The 16,746-nt window shown below is 50.5% G+C and overlaps 1 protein-coding gene across 1 annotated transcript in view; it reads left to right on the top strand.

Moving 5' to 3' along the window:
• Positions 1-10,800, top strand: part of LOC103263344 (dnaJ homolog subfamily B member 6) — a 66,801-nt gene extending 56,001 nt beyond the window's left edge. Inside the window, exons 9-10 of the mRNA XM_008061029.2 lie at positions 1,276-1,482; positions 9,346-10,800. Coding sequence (XP_008059220.1) covers positions 1,276-1,482; positions 9,346-9,428 — 290 coding nt within the window. The 3' untranslated portion in view covers positions 9,429-10,800. The remainder of the gene's footprint in view (positions 1-1,275; positions 1,483-9,345) is intronic.
• Positions 10,801-16,746: the final 5,946 nt, after the last annotated feature.

Genomic DNA, 16,746 nt, shown 5'->3' with positions numbered 1-16,746 from the left:
GTGCGCTGCCATGCCCAGCTAATTTTTTTTTTTTTTAATTTATTGTAGAGATGAGTTCTCGCCAAGTTGCTCAGGCGGGTCTCGAACCCGTGGGCCCAGGCAATCCTCTCACCTCAGCCTCCCAAATTGCTGAGATTACAGGCTGAGCCACTGAGCCCAGCTTAATTCCAGTACTTTGGGAGGCAGAGGCAAGAAGATTACCTGAGTCCAGAGATTTGAGACCAGTCTGGGCAATTTGGCAAGACTGCATCTCTACAAAAATATAAAAAAATAAGCTGGACATGGTAGCACACGCCTGTGGTTGCAGTCATTTGGAAGTCTGAGGTGAAAGGATCACCTGAGCCCAGCAGATCAAGGCTGCAGTGACCATGAACATGCCACAGCCCTCCAGCTTGGGCAACAGAGTGAGACTCCAACTCAAAAAAAAAAAAAAAAAAACTACACAAGCAGCTCTTCTCCAGAGGGACGAGGAATTCCTGTACTTTGGGTCTCACAGTTTTGTTGTAATCATGCTTTTTTTTCTAACATGTTCATGAAGTGACCACTAACCAAGAACTTCCAGAGAAGTAAAGTAGAAATCCCTCAGTGAATATTATACCTTATTTTATTTACTGTATCCATCCAGTGTGCAAAATTTTTTCTATGTTTTAAAAGATTAATAAAAGCACAGCTTTCAGCATTAAGGAGTAGGTCAGTGTGCAACGTGCTGGACCTCAGAGTATGGGGCCCAGGTCCTGGACCAGGAGCAGGAGTGGCAGGAAGAAGCCCTGTCTTTGGGCACCACCTCTGTTAAAGCAGCTATATTTCAGAGCCAGGTGGAAAGGCGGTGTCTTCCGTGGTCAGACTCTAGGATGAAAGCTGCCCAAGATGGAAATCGCCACCTGGATCCAGTGCCTTTTCCTTCCAGGGTGACATACACGTTGGATTTTGACAGCGAGTTTTTCAAGGGTGGTGAGCCCTGGATTATGATGTCAGTAGGATGCACTTGCTCTTGGGGAAAAGCATGTTGATTGTGCCATAGGGTGTGGGGTGGGGATCTGCTTATTTCCGTAACAGAGATAGCTTTCACTGGACTCTTTTTTTTTCCTTCTTTTTTCCTCTTTTAGACGATTGCATTCCAGCCCCAATGGTGCCATTGATGAAATATCATCTTTCTTCTCCTTCAGAGACACGGTGGCCAGAGATGGTGACTGCCTGGAAAGCGCAAACCGCCTCCCTCGTGGGAGGGACGGCGCCCGATGCCGGCTCACGGCTTTTTCCCTGATGTGCTTGCAGGTGTGGCCGACGAGGATGCCCTGGCCGCTGAGCGCATGCGGAGAGGCCAGAATGCCCTGCCGGCCCAGCCTGCCAGCGCCCGCCCGCCGAAGCCGCCCCGGCCGGCCTCCCAGCTCAGACACACGCCTCACTGTCTCTATGAGGAGGAGGGCGAGCCGGAGAGACCGCGCGTGCCCGGGTTCTGGGACCCCGCCGCGTGCTCAGCAGGTGTGCAAGGGGAGCCGGCCTCGGCGCCTCCCCCGAGGGATCCTTCCCTAGCGTCAGAAGGACAGAGAGGACAGAAGCCACGCCTGTGCTGCTGTGTCCTGACCTGAGTGGGGGGACACGGGTTGCAGGGGCGGGGCAAGGCACCTTGCTCCGCCCACCTCCTGCTCCTGGGCGCCTCACAGCGGGGGCTGGCCACACCCGAGGCTTCCCCATGATTAAAACGGGGCCTGCATCTCCTGTGATGTGCATTAAGTGTGTTGTCTCAGCAGGGGGTGAGAGAGCTGCCACAGAGCTGCAGGGTGCTGCTTTACCTTAAATGTGCCTTTTTATCACTTGCCACATAGAGCTTGAGATCTGTGACTTAACCTGCCATGCCTGAGGCCACTCCCAGGTCTGCCGGAGCCGAGCCAGGCCCAGGCACCCTTGAATTGCTGTGGTATTTGCCTGCCACCTTCCCACTTTTGGGTCAGCTACACCTTCTTGTGCCTTCTCTTATGCTGGGTTCAAAGCAAGAGAGTCCCGAGTCAAGCCCTCTTAAAAGCTCCTCAGTGCTAGCCACCCCTGGATGTCACGGGTGAGGTGAAGCCGAGTCTGTCCTTGCTCCAGCTCCCTGGGGTTCCTGCCCTATTTCCCCAGAGCCTGAACTCTCCTGGGGCCAGGATGGGCCTCTGCAGTGAGTTCTGCGGAAGTTCTTGATCCTCTATTGGTGTGCTGAGCATGTAGGCCTTGCCCTGACTGAGTCCTGAAGTCCAGTGTTAATTTAGTTTGAATTATTCATCCGTTTGAAGTATCTGTGCATATGTTAGTTCTCCATGCAGAGCTGCACTGACCATAGCAGACTGTGTTGTGGAGGGAAGCACTGACAGGTGATGCTCTGTGCTGAGGTCTAAGTCATGAAGTCCCTTCTGGGGACTTGTGCCAGACAGTACTATCTAAGCAGAACATGAAAAGGGGGAGGGTTCATTCCTTTCCTTTCCTAGACCTTGCTGTGAAAATCAGTCCCTTGGAGTCATTTCTGTCCTTTTCAGATGAAGCTGATTTGTTTGTACTGGTTTTGAGACAGAAGAGCACACATCATCTCGTCACGCATTCTGTCCCTGTAGGTGGGGTGTTGCTGGGGCCTTGGGGTTGGGCACAACAGCGCCCCCACAGCCAGCCGCCCTGCCCACTCCGTCTTGTATAATAGAGGCAGTCTGTGTGCATCCACAAAGAACTCACTCTGCACTGGGTGGGTTTGCAGGAGGACCCTCAGAACTTGCAGTCAACTCCTGGTACTGAAGGGTCTGGGTGGGGAGTGGGAAGGGACAGTGTTGTGTGAGGGGTCTTTGCAAGGTGAAGGATAGAGCAGGTTGTCCCTCGGGTTGGGTTGGGTTGGAAGGATACTGTAAGTCTGGCTTGGAGGCATCTCGAATTTCCCGGTGCCCAAGAATGAGGTGTGCTGGTGCAGCCTCACCCGCAGAAGCCGAGTTTCAGTGTACAGTGGGCCTTCGAGAGCTGGAACCAGGACAGCATGCGTGATGTGGTCGGGGTGGGCCCCAAAGCCATATCCTCATTCCAGTTTTGGGCCCCCTTCTCCATGGCTGGCACTGTTGCTGGGGGCTCCCAAAGACCACGCCTGTGAGGGAAAGAGACTCCTCACTGCCAGAGAATTGTGGGGGGAAGGCAGCATTTAGCAGTAAAACCAAGAAGGTAATTTTTCCCTCAAATCTCATTTTATTTGTCAGTTTTTATCATTAGGTTCTCTACCAGATATCTTTTTGGAATGGGGAAGATTAGTTGACTTAGGAATCCTCACACAAATCCTGACACATAAGAGGCAAAGGATAGACTTTTGTTGACTCCCCTGGTCCTTCTCCAGGATGAGGACAGAAGGAACACCTGCCAAGCCAGGCTTCTGGATGCTGCAACCTCTTTTTCTCTTGTTTGTTTCCTCTTTTCAGTTCTATTATGAGGTCTTGAAAAGATACCAAAGTAAAACCGATAGAGTTAAAGGCATGCTTTTCATACCAGCACATAATGAGCTTGTGTCAAAGGCTTTTACTTAACTTCTTATTAAGAGATGACAAAGCTGATTCAAAGAAAGATTTAAGAAACTGCTATAGAGTAGAAAAAAGGACGCTGCCATTTGCGATGTACTCATCCAGCCTTGCGGTCTGGGTGCTTTAGTAATCAGCACAGAGAGCAAGTTCCACCCCTGCAGACTCAGTTGGGTACATTCCTGGTATTGGTACTGAAGGTCTGGCTTCCCAAGAAGCCCCTTGTCACAGGAGGCTCAGATGGCTCCCAGCTAGGCTTCTGCGTGCTTGAAAGGTCCTGGTGTCATCTTTTTGCCAGATTTTCAAGTCTTGGACAATTTTTCTTAAAAAGTAGCTTATAGTAAGGAATTTTGTCACCCTGGATGTGTTAGGGATTCCTGTTTTGCGCTTTGGCCATTTGACTCTGGATAAGAGTGTATCCTATCGGAGCTCATGGAAGCTGGCTTCAGCTTGGTCCCAGGGGTTCCAGGACGTGATTTTTTTTCTACTCTGAAATGAGCTCTCACTTAAAATGCAAATACTCAAAATACTGAATTTACTGCTTAAGTGAGAATTTTCTATGTTTTGTAGCACGTCTGTTAAAATTCACTATTGGTATGTAATTGCATTCTTAGGTAACCCAGGTATCACAGGGAGTGCTTGTTTTGTTTTCAGCTGGAATTGGTTGTTTAGGGAGCTCTTGTCAATGTCATGCAGGTGACGGGGTGAAAATGTCACAGGGTTTCACTTGCTGACACATTTGCCCTTTTGTTGAATGTGTTGTTACTTTAAATTACTAACCTTGCAAACTCACTCTGCTTTACTTAGAGGACAGAGGCTCTTGTGTCCATATGGATGCCACTTGGAACCAGTAAATCATAAAGTAAAATTCTGAAAAAGGATTAGTGGTATCTAAGAAAAAAATAGTGTGTTTATGAATTCCATGCATTCCATAAGTCTATCAAGAACACGTAACTATTAAAAAAGAAAATTGAAATTATTGAACATGAAAAAACTCATGAAAAAAGAATGAACTTGACCCTTTGACATTTTCTTTTTTTGGTCTGAAGAACGCAACTTAGCAGGAATGCTGTGGAATGTTTCCCTTTTTGTGAAGCACAGTGTGGACCTTACAAAACTAAAGATTGGAATTTAACCCTATGATTAGCTTTTGACTGCTTTAAGTTTGTCTTTTAATAAAACTAATGTACATATTTACACTTGTTAAGAGTTTTCAGCAGTTTCTGAAAGTGTCTTTCTAACAGGACCTGTATTTTTTTTTTAGTAGTCTCTGGTGGGAGAGGCTTGGCACTGGTTGGAGAGTGCAGCTGAGGCTGGCAGTCCCTGGAAGGTTCTAGGTGGGTGGAGGTGGGCTCCTGAGTCAATGTTCTTGGTTGGAAGTTTAGGTGACAGGAAATACTTCACTTAAGTATTGAACATTGTGGTCAGGCGTGGTGGCTCATGCCTGTAATCCCAGCACTGTGGGAGGTGGAGGTGAGAGGATTACCTGAGCCCACACGTTCAAAACCATCCTGGGCAACATGATAAGACCTTGTCTCTACAACAAATCAAAAAATTAGCTGGGTGTGGAGGTACATGCCTGTGGTTTCCGCTACTTGGAAGGCTGAGGTGGAAGGATCTCCTGAGCCCAGCAGTCGAAGCTGCGGTTGCTTTGAGTGTGCCACTGCACTCCAGCCTGGGTGACAGTGAGACTCTGACTCAGGGAAAAAAATAGTATTGAACATGGTAAGAATATAAAAGTCAGGTGTGGTGACCCATTCCTCTAGTCCCAGCTACTCAGGATACAGGAGGATGACTTGAGCCCAGGAACTTGAGCCTGCAGTGAGTTATGACTGTGCTACTGTACTCCAGCTGGGTGACAGAACAAGGCCCCATCTCTAAAAACAAAAAAACAGAAAACATTTAGAACATCGTAAAGTTTTATTCTACTTGGTAGCGAACTCTGTGTGCCCTTGCCCCTCCCCCACTATCCCAGCTAGTGTCCAAAGGGGAGGGTGCCAAGGGCAGTCCTGATAGCTTCAGAAAGGATGAGAAGTAGTTGTTTTAAGTGAGCACCTGTTATTTCTTTGTTCTAGATTAGGGGCCTTGATGAAGTTCACTTTACTGAAGATGAGGATGTAAAAGCCCCAGGGTGCGCCAACATGCTTGGAGGTCTGGAGGACTTGGGAGAAGAGGCCTCCCTCTGCCTGTCCTTCAGGTCCCTTGGGTCCTGGAGGTGAGGGTCCTCCAAGGGGTGTGTCTTTGGGAGCTGGTGGGAGGGGGATGGGGGAACAGCCTGGCCTGAGCTCCCTCCAGAGTACACCCACGTGAAGTCATTTCTGATCTCTGCACACAATGACCCACAGAATTGAGCTTATTTTCCCTTCATTTCCCTTTGTTTAAAGTTAGTAGAAAGGCAGTGCTGAGCTGGGCGTGGTGGCTCACGCCTGTAATCTCAGTACTTTGGGAGGCGGAGGCAAGAGGATTGTCTGAGCCCACAGGTTCAAGACCAACCTGGGCGACTTGGCAAGAACTCGTCTCTACAATAAATCAAAAAATTAGCTGAGTGTGGTGGTGCATGCCTGTGGCTCCAGCTCCTTGGAAGGTTGAGGTGGAAAGATTGCCTGAGCCCAGCAGGTCGAGAATGCGGTGGCCATGAGTGTGCCACTGCACCCTCGCTTGGGTGACAGAGTGAGGCTCCGACTCAAAAAATAAATAAATAAAAGAAAGGCAGCACTACTTACTGCAGGGCGAGTTCAACCGAGGGCAGAGGCTTTCTGTTAGGAAGAGAGTTTCCCAGCCAGATTGAGTGATTGTTGCGTCGCGCCTCTCAGTCCATCTCTGCAGCCAGCTTTGCTAGTGACAGGGCACTCCAGTCACCCGGGGGCCCCTGCAGGGATGGGCCTGTGGGTCCAGGAGCAGGTGCACTCCACCTCCCAAGGGCCCCAGATGCTTGGGAGTTGTGTGGCCATATAACCCAACGTGTGCTAGCTCAGAGCCCAGAAGTTTGTCATTTGTGCTAAAATTCCTTCAGTTGGTTTTAGGTTATTTTTCTGTGGTCTTAAAATTTAAAATGCCTTCCAGCAGAAGGCATTTTAAGGAGACAGTTTGAATGATCATACCTCTCCCAGCTCCTCCACCTGTGTGTCTCGTGTGACTCCCTAGAGAGTGACCTCCCATCCTGGGAAAATTCAGGGTCCCTCTGCATCCGATGCTGGGATTTCACAACAGGCAAATGGTGCAGGGCCTGTGGGCACCACAGGTGGCTCTATGCTGCCGGGGGATCCCTCCTCAGTCGCTGGTGGGGGCAAGAGAGTATTGCTGGGGGCTGTCAGTCCTCACTACCCCAGCAGGCCTACCTGGCCTACAGGAACCCACTTCTCAGCCCCTGATCCTTCTGTTTCTCTGTGCTTTGGTTGCTCCCTTGGAGACTGAAAGTGATGGCTGAATAAAATGACATCTGACTGGTGGACATCTGAGTCACATTGAGTCAGGGGGTGCAGACAGACAGCCTGACTTCCTCCTCTACCGGAGGTTTCTTGAGCTCTGGGTAACTGTTGGTAAAGTTAAAGATCTGTCCATTAGTGGTAGACTAGGTGGGCTTTTTGTTTTTAGGCTGGCCTTGGACTTCTGGGCTCAAGCATCTTTCTGCCTCAGCCTCCTGAGTAGCTAGGACTACAGTTTTTGGTACTTTTACATATAAATGTAATTGAGTCTGGTAGCAGGTTAAAAGAAGCCATCCTCATTTCCCTGCCTGAGAAACTTAAAAAAAAATTAAGAACTACAGTGAGTCAGAAAGCAGGAAGCCATGCTGGTGACATCAGTTCCATAGTTGACTGGATTTCCAGATGGACTGTTTGATTTAATCCACCATTGATGTTGATGGCCTTGACTTGTCCTGCATGTGCCTCTGTTTACAAGCACCTTCCCTGCCTGAAAACCACTCCCTTCCCATGCTCAACTCCAAGCTATACCCGGGACTAATTTTAGAAGCAGTTTGTTGGGGGTCTTCCTGTAAGACCTTCTGTACTGTGACTGGCCCTCCCTTGAGGTCACCTCTGTGTGCACTTGCTATCCCTCCATCACGTCTGGGAAGGATATGGGAGTTCTGAGATACACCAGCACACTGGGCCGGTCCCTGCTCTTGGAAGCCACCCACAGTCAGATTGGCTCCATGGTAGCACTTTTGAAGGGTGTCGTCTATTGGCTTTCTTCCCTCTTCTTTTCCTCTGTTGCCTTCTGAGATCACTGCCCTTTTCCAAAGTGTAGCATTTATGGCCCAAGTCCCCTTGAACCATCTCGCGGGTCATGGCTTCAGAGCCAAGTTCCAGTGACCTCTGAGCACAGCATGGCCCCTGCTCAGTTCAGCCCTCTGTCTCCCTCTTTCCATAGCTCCGAGGCACCTTTCCTGAGCACATGACCAGGATGGCTTGGTGTTTACAGGGCATGAGGTTCTGCTGGGCTGCTCTAGCAGGGTGATGGAAACATACTTGGCTTGTGTGGAAACCTCACCAAGCTCGCAGCCTCTGCTATGCGTAGGCTGTAGGCACACGTGGTCGTGGGTGTGAGCAGATCCACAGGCTTGTTTCCGTCTGACTGCACGTCCCCTCCTGTGGGCTACTGTCAGAGTCTGGCCGATGTAGCGATCGTGAAAGCCATGGGCGCTGCAGGGCACATTTGGAATCCCACATGTGTTTGCTCCATTGCATTCCATTGTGACACGTGTGAGCCCCACTTAGTGGACTTCCATCTTGTGGCATGTTCTCCAGAGTGATGGTCGTTAGCTAGGCTTGTAATGTGTATCGTAAGTAAGTTACATGTTGGCTATAGGCAGCATCTGACCAAAGCAAGGCATCTGACCCATCTGGTGAAAGTGATTCTCCAAGGTAAACCCCAAGTGTGAGAGGGCAAGCCTTGTGCCAGCCAGAGAGGTCTTGTGGTAGACGGTCCTGTGCTCTGCCATGTCTCCTGATTAGGCATTGGCTCCATAATGTAAAGTTGGCAGGATGCATTTATGTGATCTCCTCAGCAGTCTCTGGGCCTGCATGTTAGACCCAGGTCCGCCGTGCCTTCTGCTGGTCGTGTCCTGGGCTCTGCTTAAGTCAAGCCTTTACGCTGGTATCTCAGTCCTCAGATTCCACATCAGGCTCATTTCCTGCATTCACATTTCTGTAGACTGAGTCTAAGGCAGCTTCTACTGAGCTGAAAGCTCCTTGGACAAAATGTCCAGAGGGTGAACATGTGTCTTTCTCCGCTGGCTTCAGCTGGGTCAGTCAGTCACGCAGTTGTTGACTTCAGCACATACCACAGTGATGGCGAAACATTATCATCCTCAAATAAGAAACGGACTTTCTCAGGCTGAATATCACAGAGCCACAAAAGTGAGCCCAGTCCACAGCCTGGCGTTGCCTACAGAAAGGGCTCGCTCTCTCTGGCAGTGCTGGAGGAACCTCTTGGGTCCCCTCCATAGAAGCTTTGCATAGGTGGGCAGCTGAGGGGCCATGGACTCCGAAGGCAGTAGCTAGGGCAGGTGTCCCAGAACCAAGGCACAGCCTTTTTGCAGAGCTGGCATCCGAGTTCTGCGGCTGTGGGCTGGGTTGCAGGTGCTTGGGTGAGTTTCACTCCCTTCTCTGCAGGGTTGTACAATACTGAATAACGGGAAAAGTTTCCAGCATGCAATTTATGAGGTGAACTCATGTTTTGAGGTTTAGATGTGGCCAAAGAGAATGACTTTGTTCTGTTGCTTTTTTTTTTCTTAACATGGGGAAATATTTAGCAAACTTGTTTGCCTCTTACTGGGGAAGCAGTTGCTGTTCTGCACAGTATTTTACAAGCCGTGTTTCCTTAGGATTCAAAGAAGGTGGCAAGAGGAAGAAGCAGAAGCAGAGAGAGGAGATGAAGAAGAAGAAGTCGACCAAAGGGAATCACTAGACTGGACTTGCAGGCACGCGTGCCCTTGGCACCCGGCAGATGTTGGCGCACGGGCCTTGCTTGGTGTGTGGTTGTGCACACGTGCTAGGTAGTGGCATCTTGATCAGGACTGTCCCGAGGCCACACTCACTTAGGATTATGGACATGTGATCATGGATCGGTCAGATCAGGCAGGCCAGCAGACAGGAGTGGAGGCTCAGGGGTGGCGGTGATAGACTTTTGGGACACAGCCTTGACTTTCTCACTTCGCTTTTCCCTGGCACTATACATCCGCTAGCATTTTTCTGTAGAGCTGTTACTGATCTCTGTCATTCTTTTCAGTCAATCAACTACTATGCACACTACTGAAACATTTCTAGCTTTAGAAGCACGATAAAGTACAGACAGGTAACTGAATTTATATTCATGAAATGGCTTTCCTAATGGCGGGCGATACAGTGTTTGAAATTAGAATGCAGGAAAGTGTAGCATAATTTAAAGATAACGTAAATAACACATTGAATCGTGACTGTCAAGGGACTTTTTCTCCAAAGTAGTATGGCCACACACCCAGTAAGCTGCGAGGAATCACTTGATATATGTATCACTTTAATTTTAATCCTCTCCAGGTAGTCCAAACTTAACTTCAAATGTTGTGTAGATTTTGCTAAATTCCATCTTTTTTTTTTTCTTGAATCCACCGTTCTTTTTAGTGATTAAAAAAAAATTGCTCAGCAATGCTTTTTCTAGCTTTCCGAGGTTAGGGCCATGCTGGGGAAGGATAGATTAGGCTTATACCCATGTGAAATTGTCAGACTTTGAGCAAGTAGGTTGAACTAAGTTATTTCAATTTGTAAACATTGGCTCCTTAAAAGTAAATCACTTTACGCTAGCGCGATTCTGACCAGCTTCCTGTACCTCTTTCCTTTGCATGCTCTATTGCTTTGTAACCTTTTGTTTTTCCTGAGCACTAGGTAGAGCTCTGGTATTGCCTTAACTTCTTCCTGCATGCTCCCTCTCAGTGACTTTCTCCTTCCCTTTAACACAAAGATCTGCCGTTCATATTGCTTTTGCCTTCGTCCTCTTGGAGTTGAGGGCATCGTAAAAAACTTGGATATGATTTCAAAATGCCAACAATTTTAATCTAGTGGTTTTGAAACTAGGACTTTTTGGGCACAGTTCTGTAGCAGTGGCACAGACTTTGAAGCCAGCAACAAGTGTAACCTGTGATTTTAACATGACTGTTACAGAGGGGTTTGCTTTGTTTATTTGGTTTTGGGGGGAGTGAACTGGTTGGTATTTCATGCTTTTTTGTGGACATTGTAACCCTAAATGCATAATGTGTTTTCAGTGCTACCTACAGAAATAAAGCGTAAACATACTGAGTACAGCTCACCTGCTGTCATTTATAAGTGTCCGTGCCCTACACCGTTAGGACTCCTTAAAAATAAAAGCAATTCTTTAACCTTGCAGTGATGACAGATGAAGGGGTGTCTGGGGGGACAGAAGGCTAGCTTCTGGAAGGCGTTGCTGTAAGATGAAAATGGGACTTTAAAGCTCATGTCCCCACTGGCCACACCTGGGGTAAACCGATAGCTTGTGCAGCATCAATGGCTGAGAGGACCAAGAGGAGAGCAATTTGTCCACCTCCTCTGACTCTGGCCAGCGACTGAGACAAACCAGACACTTGCTGTGTCCTTCCTTCATCCTGGCCTTTCTAGTGACAGGATGGTGCTGCAGTAATCACTTTAGGAGGTAAAGTCACCTTCTTAGTCATAAACTTACCACGGGTGGTGCTCTGGAAGTCTGTTGGATTTTTGAAATTATTTTTTTGAGTTGGAGGTCTTACTCTGTCGACCAGGCTGGCGTGCACTGGCACCATCAAGGCTCACCTCATCCTTAAACTCCTGGGTCAGGCAGTCCTCCCTTCTCAGCCTCCAGAGTAGCTGGGACTACAGGCATGCACCACCACATCTGGCTAATTTTTAAAAAAATTTTTTGTAGAGATGAGGTCTCACTATGTTGCCCAGGCTGATCTCGAACTCCTAGGCTCAAGCAGCCCTTCCACCTCAGCCTTACAGAATGCTGGGATTACAGTAATGAGCCACCACACCTGACCTAATTTTTTATTTTGAAAAAGAGATTATGTTCACTCAGCTGCTCGATCCCAGAATTTGCTGCTGAAATTGTGATGGAGGGAGGTAGGTGGCTCCATGAGTTTAGAGGCTGTTTTGCTGCTTCCTGGGAGCTGTAGCCCTTGACCCTTGCTTTCCTAACCCCCAGGCATCACGTGAGCGTGAACAGGCTGCACACGACTGGGCCACAGTGGTTGGGAGATGTCGTCACAGCCAGACACGCTGAGCCGCGTGTGTGATGAGCTGCAGTCAGACCTGTGGCGTCCCCCAGTTGGCTTGGCCTTCAGGTCCACTCGTGACCACAGGCAGCTCCTCCTGACACTTTATCAAGACCCCGACCAAGGAGGAGGGGGAAGCCAGTGTCTTTGGAGCGCCTGCTGCTTACCAGGTCAGCCATGTAGGTGTCTACTTCTCGGGGGAGGAGAGACACAGAGCAAGATGAGGTCTGCCTGCCCCCACATCTGAGACCCAGTGCCCTGGTTGGTGCTGGCACCGAGGCACCTGGGAGGCTGCTCTGTGCAGGTGAGCCCGGTGTGTGCCCACTCCAGAATCTGCCGGCAGGGCCCTAGCATGCTGGTGCTTCACAGTCTGTGACCTTAGTGACCCTCCAGGCCCTGGGTGGCGGTGGATGGTGGGGGGAGGGTGCAGGAAGGGCAGGCAGGAAGGCAGGTAGGCTCTGGCTCCATGCCAGGAGGCGGCAAGGGGACAGGGCTTGGGCAACTGGTGGGGGATCCTGGGGGCGTCAAGAACACATGGGGCTGCCTGCATACCTTTCACCTTTGGCAGGGGGATTAGGGGCTGTAGAACACACTTTCCATAAGTAAATCAATGGAAACATTTTGAAATGCTCACACAGTCATGGAAAATGGCAGAACCCCACAGCGAGGTCCCATGTCCCCTCCCCCTCCCACCCCTGTCTCCTGTGGGGAGGCAGCATGATGTCACCTACAGGGTTGAGCTTCTGAATCGTTCAGCACCTGGAAATGTGGGTTATGATGAGAATGACCACCTACGGGCTTTTTTGTCTTTGTGTTTGTACCTTTGCCAAAATAAGGTATTAGTTTGAAAACCTCCTGGAGAAAACCCTAAGATCCCCAGTTGGGATTCCAATTCATGTTCCTTCCACTGTGCCCGTTGGTCCTGGTTGCCCTGGGAGGCGCCGTCTGGCTGTGTCCAACTCCACTCAGAGTCTCCAGCTGGGCGGCCTCATCTGGTGGATGGTGCTGTACCTCGTCCTCATCTTCCCATGTTCTCTGGTCGCCATCTCATCCAAAGGTGACTGTTGGTTCTGTGTCCAGCCACTCCCACAATACCCTAGCAGGCCGGGTGCCCCCAGCCTGTGTTGGATGGCATGTTGCGTCAGGTGGCATGTCAGAAGGAGCAGACAAGCGGGTGGGTCACAGCCAGCTTGTCCCTGGAGGGTCCCAGGCTGGGGATGTCCCAGGGCTTTCAGCACCTGGGTGAGCTGGCCCCAGGCAGGGTAGCCGTGGCGGTCTGTCTGCCCTCTGAGGAGTACACTTCTCCATCACAGTGTCACTTTCCAAGCCCAGGGCTTTCGGCAAACGAATGAATCCACACAGGAGCTGGGCAGGGTGGGTCTGTTCACGTTCTGGACCTGGAGAGAGCCATCCTCGTCCTTGTCACCCTGTTGGCATTCAGGGTGAAATAAGTGTGTCTCCCTCTGCTTATCCCTGTGGACATAATTCACAGGCGGGACCCCCCTGCCTCAGGTGTGCCCTGAGGACCCAGGTGTGGCCAGAGCATGTGGATGGCGGGGAGTCAGGGTGTCAGGAGGCGCCTGATGTAAGCAGGCAGCTGTGAGTATTCCTGTATCCCAGCGGGATGAAGGGAAGGGCCAGGGCGGGGATTGGGAGGAAAACTGCAGTTCAGCGGGTGAGGAAGAGGCCAAAAGCCTGGGCTGCCCAGGGAGGGGTCTGGGCCCCAAGACAGGTCTAGAGGTCCCTTCTTTGACGATGCGTGGGGGATGGGTGCCTAAGCCCTGCTGCCATCTTGGTGGTGGGTGAGGGTCTAGTGGGGCCAGCCCTGCTGGAGATGACCCCTGACTCTGCCCCTTGGTTACTGTGAGTCAAGGCAACATTGGGATTTTTGGCGTTTCTCTTGGTTTTCTTTTTCTTTTTTTGAGTTGGAGTCTCACTCTGTCACCCAGGCTGGAATGCAGTGGATGGGCCACTGCAGCCTCGACCTGCTGGGCTCAGGCGATCCTTCTGCCTCAGCCTTCCAGGTAGCTGGGACTACAGGTGCATGCCACCACGCCTGGCTATTTTTAAAATTTACTGTAGAGATGAGGTCTCGCCAAGTTGCCCAGGCTGGTCTCGAACCTCTGGGCTCAGACAATCCTCTCGCTTCTACCTCCCAAAGTGCTGGGATTACAGGCATGAGTCACCACGCCTGGCTTCTCCTGGTTTTCATATTGTTGGTAAGCTGAGGAAAAGCCTGACAGGAAACAGCCCCTGGCAGGGATCTGGCTGCCTTTTGGGGGTCTGCCTCCCCTCGGCAGACAGGCAAATTTAGGGCAAATTTCATCCTAAAGCTCCACCATATGGACACCTCCAACAGATTCACAACCAGGGAGAACTGGGGTGCGGTCACCTCAGCCTGAAGACTGATGTTCAGCCTCCTGCTAGGCAAGCTTCCCACCCCTCACCTGCACCTCATCAATGACCCCTTTGGTCTCGGCCTTGTTTCTCCAGAGCCTGCGACTGGCTGGGGCCCCTCTGCCAAGTGGATTCCATGTGCGCACTGGCCCAGGCTCCTGTGGCTGCCGACTGTCCTGGGAGGCGGCCCTGGGGTGCACCTCCTTTCTCCTGCTCTCTCCTTGGGTCCCCAGCCCAGTTGATTCAGGTGAGATTGCTGGCATTCAGACATTCTGGAGCCTCTCAGGCTGAGACAGAACAGGTGTAGGTAACTTCTACCTGTGGGTTCCAAGACCACCACTCCTGCCCCAAGGCTTGCTGAGGGGACTTTTCCAGAATTCAGGCTCTGCCACTCCATCCTCATCCACACCCCATGGTCTCTGCCTGCTGGGTTGAAGCAGTGTTGACCACGCAGTTCATCCGGGCCGGCGTGAACCACCCAGGGCTGCCAGAGTCAGGTCAGCAGTGACAGAGCAGGAACCAGACCTCACCCGAGGTCATAATCTTGACCTGTAGTTGTCACGTCTTCACCGCAGGGTGAGATGCTGGGCTGGCCCTATCAGACCCTCACCCACCACCAAGGCGGCAGCAGGGCTTAGGCACCCATCCCCCACTCATCGTCAAAGAAGTGACCTCTAGACCTGCCTTGGGGCCCAGACCCCTCCCTGGGCAGCCCCCATGCTTTTAGCCTCTTCCTCACCTGCTGAACTGCAGTTTTTTCCCAATCCCCGCCCTGGCCCTTCCCTTCATCCCGCTGGGATACAGGAGTACTCACGGCTGCCTGCTCACATCCCACCTGTGTGATGGTGGGAGGGCGCTATAAACATCCAGACCGATGCTCTGCACGGAGGCTATCACATACATAGATGGTGAAGAGACAGTGACAAGGAATGGGTGAATGACTTTGCCTGGGAGAAGAGGCTTCTCATGGCTCTGAGCCTTCTCAGGTGACCCAGCTGCACCTATGTCCAAACTTGGCCATGAAGTGCTTAAAAAAATTTCGTTGAGGCCGGGTGCGGTGGCTCACGCTTATAATCCCAGCACTTTGGGAGGCCAAGGTAAGAGGATTGCCTGAGCCAAGGGGTTCAAGACCAGCCTGGGCAACTTGGTGAGAGCTCGTCTCTACAATAAGTCAAAAAATTAGCCAGATGTGGTGGTGTGTGCCTGTAGCTCCAGCTACTTGGAAGGTTGAAACAGAAGGATCACCTGACACCAGCAGATCGAGGCTGCGGTGGCTGTGAACGTGCCACTACACTCCAACCTGGGAGACAGAGTGAGACTCCAACAAAAAAAACCCCAAAAATTCCATTGTAAATCCTAGTAACTCATATATGACATAAAATTTATCATTCTATTCAGTTTGCCCCAACCTGCTGGACTCAGGTGATTTTTCTGCCTGCCTACGAAGTAGCTTGAACTACATGTGTGTACTGCCATGCCCGGCTAATTTTTCTTGATTTATTGTAGAGATGAAGTCTTGCCAAGTCGTCCAGGCTGGTCTTGAACCCCTAGGCTCAGGCAATCCTCTCACCTGGGCCTCCCAAAGTGCTGGGATTACAAGGCATGAGGCTCCGCGCCTGGCCCATTTTTACCAATTCAGTGTCATCAAATACATTTCATTGTGTTGAGCAATCATCACCACCATCCATTTCCAGAACTGTCTCATCTTTCCAAGTTGAAACCCAAGCTGAAAACTCTTATGACTGGAGTCCTCTGGTATTTGTCCCTTTATGTTTGGTTTATGCCACTCAGCACAATGTCCTCAAGGCTCATCCATAGTGGCTATAGCCTGTGTCAGAATTTCCTTGCTTTTCTTTGTGTTTTTGAGTTGGAGTCTTACTCTGCTGCCCAGACTGGAGTGCAGTGACATGCTCATGACCACTGCAGCCTTCACCTGCTGGGCTCAAGTGAACCTTCTGCCTCAGCCTTCCAAGTAGCTGGAACTACTACTATGTGGAAGGCATGCGCCATCACGCCCAGCTAATTTTTTGATTTATTATAGAGACAAGATCTCGCTAAATTGCCCAGACGGGTCTCGAACACCTGAGCTCAGGCAATCCTCTCACCTCTGCCTCTCAGAGTGCTGGGATTACAGGCATGAGCCTAAGAGACAGTCTTGCTCTATCATCCAGGCTGTAGTGCAGTGATGTGATCATAGCTCATTGCACCCTCAAATTCCTGAGCTCAAGCGATCCTCTCTCCTCAGCCTCCCGAGTAGTTGAGACTACAGGCACCCACCACCACACCTGGCTAATTAAAAAAATTTTTTTGTAGATCTCGCTATGTTGCCTAGGCTGGTCTTAACTAACTCCTGGCCTCAAGCCATCCTCTGCCTTGGCCTCACAAAGTGATGGGATTACAGGTGTGAGACCGCCCAGCAGAATTTCCTTCCTTTCGAAGGCTAGATATTCCACTGTGTGAATGGACCATGTGAGCTGCTTTTGACCAGTGTCATAATTGGCAGCCAGCGAGTGCCTGTCCTCTTTTTTGTGTATTTCTGTTCCTGCCCCCTTTTGGTGGCTGGTGGAGCCGTCCTGCTGCCTTGGGGTT

This window comes from Carlito syrichta, unplaced genomic scaffold, assembly GCF_000164805.1.
Source record: "Carlito syrichta isolate Samal-C Ts95f unplaced genomic scaffold, Tarsius_syrichta-2.0.1 Scaffold304886, whole genome shotgun sequence".
NCBI lineage: Eukaryota > Metazoa > Chordata > Mammalia > Primates > Tarsiidae > Carlito > Carlito syrichta.
This window is presented reverse-complemented; position numbering and strand designations above follow the sequence as displayed.